This window comes from Phalaenopsis equestris, unplaced genomic scaffold (assembly GCF_001263595.1).
Source record: "Phalaenopsis equestris unplaced genomic scaffold, ASM126359v1 Scaffold001079, whole genome shotgun sequence".
Taxonomy (NCBI): domain Eukaryota; kingdom Viridiplantae; phylum Streptophyta; class Magnoliopsida; order Asparagales; family Orchidaceae; genus Phalaenopsis; species Phalaenopsis equestris.
Genome location: NW_018165518.1, coordinates 121,823 through 128,810, shown reverse-complemented (window position 1 = coordinate 128,810; position 6,988 = coordinate 121,823). Strand labels below are relative to the sequence as shown.

The window sequence follows — 6,988 nt, the reverse complement described above, 5'->3', positions numbered from 1 at the left end:
AATTTGTAAAAAGAGCTACCGTTTTCATTTCAGCTTTGTAAAAAGAGCAACCATTCTTCTTAAACGAATGTTGGAATGATATTTGCTCTGAAAACAGCACTATTTTTGTTCATTGACACTTCTGACATATATAAGCTTGGTTTCTTTGATTCCATACAGACCGATTGATTGAATACACAACCGCAAATCATTATGTAACATTTTGCAATCATTAGAAACATGTTAGGGTCCTATTGGGGTCTTCCACCAAAAGTATTACAGCCGGGATACTGCAGCAGACGTTGCATGGGTAGTCAATACCTTTCTCAAGACTTTTCCAGCTGCAGACTTTGGTAGCGAATTGACAAACAAAACTTTGCGTATCTTCTTATATGGCGCAACCTGCTTACAACATGCACAGACATCGCACGTTATTTAATTTATATCTTTGGTATAAAAATATGTGCTTTTTTTTAAATATACCTTCTTTGCAACATAATCCATGACCTCCAATTCACTAATCTTGCTTCCGGGTTGCCTCACCACAAATGCTAGAGGTATCTGTCCTACTTCTTCTTGTGGATATCTACATTTGAGCAGAAAATATTAAGGAACTAAAGTGAATGCATTTAATAAATTTTTATGAAAGCAGTTATCAAGAAATAAAAAGACTTACGGGATCACAGCAGCTTCAATAATTTCCGGCAAAGACTGAAGAACTTGTTCCAGTTCAGCTGGTGGAACCTAGATGGCCATCAATGCCACTTAATGAAAGTTGCACAGGTTCGCTTTTGTCTTATTTTTTCTTTTCTTGTTTTTAGGGAACGTAACAATTATTTCAAATTAAATTCAATCAAAACTATGGTGTGAACTAACTTCAAATTTAGTTGAATTCTAAATACGGCCAAAAGGAAGTACGGTGTAAATTTCAAATTCATTTATACTTTGTATTATATTTATAATTCATCATATTAAATGCATAGTTTTCTCAAATTCCTGCAAAAGAATTACAATAAACCTCAAATTCACTCCACCAAATAACCCCTAAATAGAAAGGTTAAGTAACACTTTTTTTTTTTAAATGATAAATTTTAAACTGTGCTTAAATCAAATGATTATTAGACTGAATTTTGTGTTTAAGCAGAAGTCAAGCCAATCTTTTAGCACGAAACAAACAGTATCTCATACAGTGTGTTTCGAAATATGAAATACCTGATAAGCTTTGTACTTTATCAGCTCCTTCAACCTGTCTACAATGTAAATGTAGCCGTTCTCATCAATGGAGCACAGGTCTCCAGTCTTCAACCAACCTTGGGCATCAAGTGTCTTCGCATTGGCCTCCTCATCACCGACGTAACCTGAAATGGAAACACTTGTATCAGAAGTTTTTAACTTTAATTTTGGGATGACTATTCAATTACATACCTTTCATGATTACAGGGCTTCTTACCCACAACTCGCCATGTTGACCCAGCTCGCCATGCTGACCTACAGACAAGGATTCTCCGGTGAGGGGATCTACAATTTTTGCTTCAACGTTCTCACTAAGGCGGCCGGCCGACCTTCTTTGCAGGCATTCTTTAGCATCAATCATCCTAGAAATCCCTCCTGCCTCCGTCGAGCCATATCCCTGCATTAAATTAAATTTAGATTGCCATCCATGTACTCAATACGATATATTTGATTGCCAACATAAGCATTGCTATGAACCATATTTGCATGGGCTGGTCGTAATTTTAAGCAATTGTACTCTTTATAATTGGTACAAGGGCTGAAAATTAAATATTTGGCAGGTTAGTAGCTTAAAAAGTTGTCCTTTCAGAAAAGAAGTTAAGAGACTAAGAAGTTTATTATAATTTTAGTGTGAATGACATATATTAGCCTTATTGATGATCTCGTGCATCAACGTTAATGTCAATGATAAGAAATAATTTTTGTAGACTTTAGTATTTGTGTCAACCATATGTATATGTTTTATAAAAAATAATTATGTCAGTGGCGTGATGACAAGCAATAACGATGTTCATTGGTTTTATAAACAATGACAAGTGACAAAATTAGCACATATCAGCATTGGTTTAATGGCGTGCATCATTCTTATAAGCAAAGTCATTCAACATTGGCATGCATCAGTCCTATAGGCAATGCCACTCATTAATAATGTGCATCGATCTTATAAGTGTATCCAGGCATCGGCGATATGAAGATTGTAGTCAAATGATTAAAAAATCGTAGCCCAATGACAGTGGTCGAGCAATTATAATCAAGCGAACAATGGTAAGAAAGTAATAGTATAATGATGATGATTTTAATTATAATCAGGCAACATCAATAAAATAGCTAGTCATATGAATATAGTTGGGTGGCCATAATTAGGTTATTGTGATTAAATTACTATAAGTGAGTTATGATTGTTAGGTATGGCCCAAATGCGAGGAATTTGGAGTCTCTTGAAATTGGAGAGGTGTGTCTCTTGGAATGAAGAGATGTGTCTCTTGGAATGAAGAGGTGTGTCTCTTCGTGTGAAGCGATGTCTCTTGGATTAGTGAGTTGGGGGGAGCGAGGGCGTTTTGGTTATTTATCTATGTTATATATATATATATATAAACAATTTCTTAAATAGACTTTTTATGCTGATTATTTACAAACTCTTCTGAAATAGTGAAACTTATCGCTCGCTTAAATCTCTGTGTTCTTCTTATGGTTTTGTGTCAATTCCTGTTTTTCTTCTCCCTAAATTTCATAACAATTGGTATTAGAGCGAGGTTGACGTTCTAGGGTGGAGGAGATTGACACAGGAAGCAAGAAGAATGATTTTGGGATTTGGCAGGAGAAGAAGTTCTGGTGGTTTTTCGGCAGTTCCTCGGAGGTTGTACTTGTGATCGGCATTCGGACAGAAGGTTGCGAATCGCCGCAGGCTTGGAGGAGGTTCACAAAGATTTGCTAACAGAAGGCTTCGCAGAGGTGTTCACGCTAGTTAAGGCCAAAATTTTCACGTGAAAGAATATTCGCCAGTCGCAGCGCCGGGAAGGAGTTTGGTGACAATCGGCGAATTCGGCCCGACAAAAGAACGGGATTATCCACCGCGAGGGAATCGCAGGAGTAGTTCGCAGTGGACTAAGGCGACAGGCTTCGGATTCGCACTCGTGAACAGGTGCGAAGCGGCTGTCGCAGTTGGAGGCAGCAGAGTTACGGGAACCGCGAGGAAAAGTAATCTGGAGTTTTTTATTTGCACTAGAGGAATCTCTTGGGGGTTAATTCCTTTATTCCTGGAAGTCAGCTTGGAAGTGCCTGCCAGAGGAATTTCCCTTGGGGCTTTTCCCTTGGGGCTTAGTTCCTGGAAGTTAGCCTGGGCAAAGAGTGCACTTTCTGTGGCTGCAGGCAGAGGCAAGGAAGAAAAGGAAATTTTCATTCTTGTGTTGTGCTGGACCAAATTATTTTGCTGAAGTGACGCGCGAGAAGGAGGGGAGGCTGTTTCATAGAAGAGAGGAGTTCAGTGGAGAACATGATTAGTACGCAAATATTGTGGATTGTTCGCAAGCGAGGCGGGCTCGCGTGAACGAACAGATGCGAAGCAGTTCAGATAAAGAGTTGTGGTAGTTTGGCTAGTTCTGCTTTGGGGAGTTCCCGGTAGAGGCGGCGTCGTGGCTTCGAGGAGCGACAGTTCACGAACCTTCTCGGCGTTAGGCGAGGTGGAGTTCGTGAACAAGAGTTCGCGTGTAGTTATTGCGAACATGTGCAGTTGCAACAGGTGGTGCTCGACCAGCAGAGTTCACAAGTTTCTCGCATGAGTTGCGACATACGTTCCCAAGTTTGTCGCAGAAGTTGCAGCAGGTGCAGTTGTGACAGGTGGTGCTCGGCCAGCGGAGTTCGCAAGTTTGTCGCACAAAGAGTTGTGGCAGGTGCGGTTGCGACAGGTGGTGCTCGGCCAGCAGAGTTTGCAAGTTTGTTGCACGCGGAGTTGCGGCAAGTGCTTGCAAGTTTGTCGCACGAGGAGTTGCGGCAGGTGCTCGGCCAACGAAGCTCGCAAGTTTGTCGGAGCAACGAAGTTTGCAAGTTTGTCGTAGGAGTTGTGACAGGTGAAGTTTACAGGTGCTCGGCCAACGAAGTTCGCAAGTTTGTCGTAGGAGTTGTGACAGGTGAAGTTTGCAGGTTTGTCGCAGGAGAAATTGTGACAGGTGGAGTTCGACTGGTATCCGCAGTATTTCAGTTGAATTTTTGTGCGAATAGGAAATGAGTTTCATGTGAAAAAATTTGATTCACGAATCACTGGAAACTGCGGGAAATTGCTGCAAAATAACAAAGAAAATTTTATTTGTGGTGTGTGTTTTGTTTCATACCAGGCAGGTAAAACTCGCTGTAGGATTAAATTTGAATGACAATGTATGGTGCAAAATTCGAGATAGTGAAATTTGGCAGAACAGAGAACTTCAGATTGTTGCAAACAAAGGTGAAAGAATTGTTGACACAAAGAATTTTTTGAAGACATTACGGGTTACGAAACCCGATGATAATATCTATCAACTGTTGGGGAGTACAATTATAAGTGGAGTGCACTCTGTCGGATAATACGATAAAAATGCAGCAGGTATGTTGACCAAGCCAAATATTTTCAACAAGTTCTTGGGTGACTTGAACTTATTGAATGTTAGCAGTTCCTAGTTAGCATGGTTGGCCAACGCACGGTGTAAGAAACTCCATAATGTATTTTCTCCTGAGGGACTGTATATTCTCCAAGGTGGAGAATTGTTAGGTATAACTCATATGCCAGGAATTTAGATTCTCTTGAAATTGGAGAGGTGTGTCTCTTCGTGTGAAGATGTGTCTCTTGGATTAGTGGGTTGGGGGAGTAAGGGTGTGTTGGTAATTTATCTATGGGTTTTTTATATGTCTATATATATATAATTTATCTATGGGTTTTTTAGTCTATATATATGTGTAACCCTTGGGTATGTAACTTAACTCCCCATCTGAAATAGTGAAATTTGTCGCTTGCTCCCGAGGATGTAAGCATCTTTGTCGAACCTCGTTAAATCTCTATGTTCTTCTTTTGGTTTGTGTTGATTTTGTGATTGTTTCGCCCTAAATTTTATAACAATGATAATCAAACAACAATGATCTAATGGTATTGGTTAAAATACTACAGTCCGATTGTGAAAATTGAGAGGGGGCCACTTGAAATTTGTAGCAAAGTATTAGCTATTCGATAATGATAGTTAATGTAATAACTATTCACAATAATAGTTAGGTCGTGACGAAATAAGGGTGTCATCTAATCGTGTTGTTTAAGCAACGATCTAATAATGGTGGTCAAATAGGGATCAAGGATACTTTAGACCTCTATCTCTAATCTCCAGTCTAGATTTCCCATATATTAAAAGTGAGGCTCTATTTTTTATATTTTGGGAGAGCAAACTCAATAATACCTTCAAGATGTAGATTATTACATTCGACAACTCACATCAATCTATTTGATTAAAAAGTATTATTGAGTGTTTTAAGTGTCCTCATCACATTAAACTTCTGTAACTAGGATCATTTAATTCATCTTGCTGAGAAGCTTAATTTTAATTATAAACAAGCAAAAATTAAAGATTAATTGATCCATCAATTAATGTCTCAACATTTTTAATTATACTTCAAATATTTGATCTGAACTTGTTTAGATTCTGATTAGATTTATCTTGTTGAGTGGTTCAATTCAATTATAAATTTGACAAAAATAGGATTTAGGTAGTCTCAAACACGCCTCTAAAAAAATTATTTAAGTACAATATACATCTAGATTCTTGCTTAAGCATGTGAGTTTTTTTTGTTGATGAATAAATAATAAAATTTTTAAAAATATAATAAAGACACTTATATTAATTTAACTGCATTCATAACAATTTAAAGTTGTAAAAAATTGATATATTTATGTGAAATTGGAAATAGAAAGTATTATACTTATTTAAGAAATTTACACCAAATTTTTTGTCAAGTAAGCATTGAATGAGGTGATGACAAGAAAGAAGAGAAAAACAAATTAAAAGAAATATAGGAGAAATGCTGAGAAAGATGGGAGAAATTCTATTTTTATTTCACACTGTAAACTCTCTAAAATACTTTTCTACATAAATCATTAATTGCATATTCTAGATTTTCCTAAACATTTTTCAGAAATATGTTTCTAAAATGGACATTATAATTTATAAAAGTAAATTAAATCTTCTCTTGCATATGCAAGATGATATTTTATATAAATTAATGCTTAAATATTAGATTATGGGTGCAAACGAGTCTTAATCTATGAGTACGAAGGATTTGTTTATTATAAAAAAGAGAAAATATTAATAATTTAAGATAATTTTATAATAAAATGGTATATAGAATAAGTAATTAGTATAAAAATAATAAAAAATCTCTTAATATAAAATACAAAATATTATTATTTAAATATTTTTGACGCCTTAAAATAAAATCTTAAAGGTTAATATCTTTTAAATATGTATTTTTGAATAAGATTTTTTGTTTTCAAGTGATCGGCTCAAGAGCTAATGTGGCGACCTGGGTTAAATTAAATTTGACTTGCTATTAGCTCAATTCACAGAGAAAATATTACATTAGAATTCTTAACATAATTTTTTATTGGAGTTCAATGATAGGGCATCACGTGTTAAGTGGGCCCCACCACAATATATTTATATTGGTCAGCATTAAAAATAATGGAGCATAAGTGACGCTCTTATCATTAGACTCCGAATAGATCTAGATATAATATTTTTCATCAATTCACAAGCCACTTATGGACACTGACTCCCTTGCACCCCATTATTGGCAAGCTAGTAAAATCCTCCTAAAAAAAAAAATAAAAAACTGGACCTGGCAAAGCGAGACCCCTCGGAACCTCGACGAGAACCTCTCCGCCGCTTCCTCCGGCAACGGCGCCCCTCCGCAAAATATCCTTTTTAACGCAGACAGATCGTACCGCATCATCTCCCCCGACCACGCCATCCGCATAATCACCGGC

At 37.0% G+C, this 6,988-nt stretch overlaps 1 protein-coding gene across 1 annotated transcript in view; it reads right to left on the bottom strand.

Annotated features, from left to right (window-relative positions):
- Nucleotides 1-6,988, bottom strand: part of LOC110033023 (4-coumarate--CoA ligase-like 7) — a 25,143-nt gene continuing 18,155 nt past the window's right edge. The window contains exons 2-7 of the mRNA XM_020736858.1: nt 6,841-6,964; nt 1,405-1,609; nt 1,192-1,337; nt 656-723; nt 463-565; nt 1-381 (exon numbers count right to left, since the gene is read on the bottom strand). Of these exons, the coding sequence (XP_020592517.1) occupies nt 256-381; nt 463-565; nt 656-723; nt 1,192-1,337; nt 1,405-1,609; nt 6,841-6,964 (772 nt within the window). The 3' untranslated portion in view covers nt 1-255. The remainder of the gene's footprint in view (nt 382-462; nt 566-655; nt 724-1,191; nt 1,338-1,404; nt 1,610-6,840; nt 6,965-6,988) is intronic.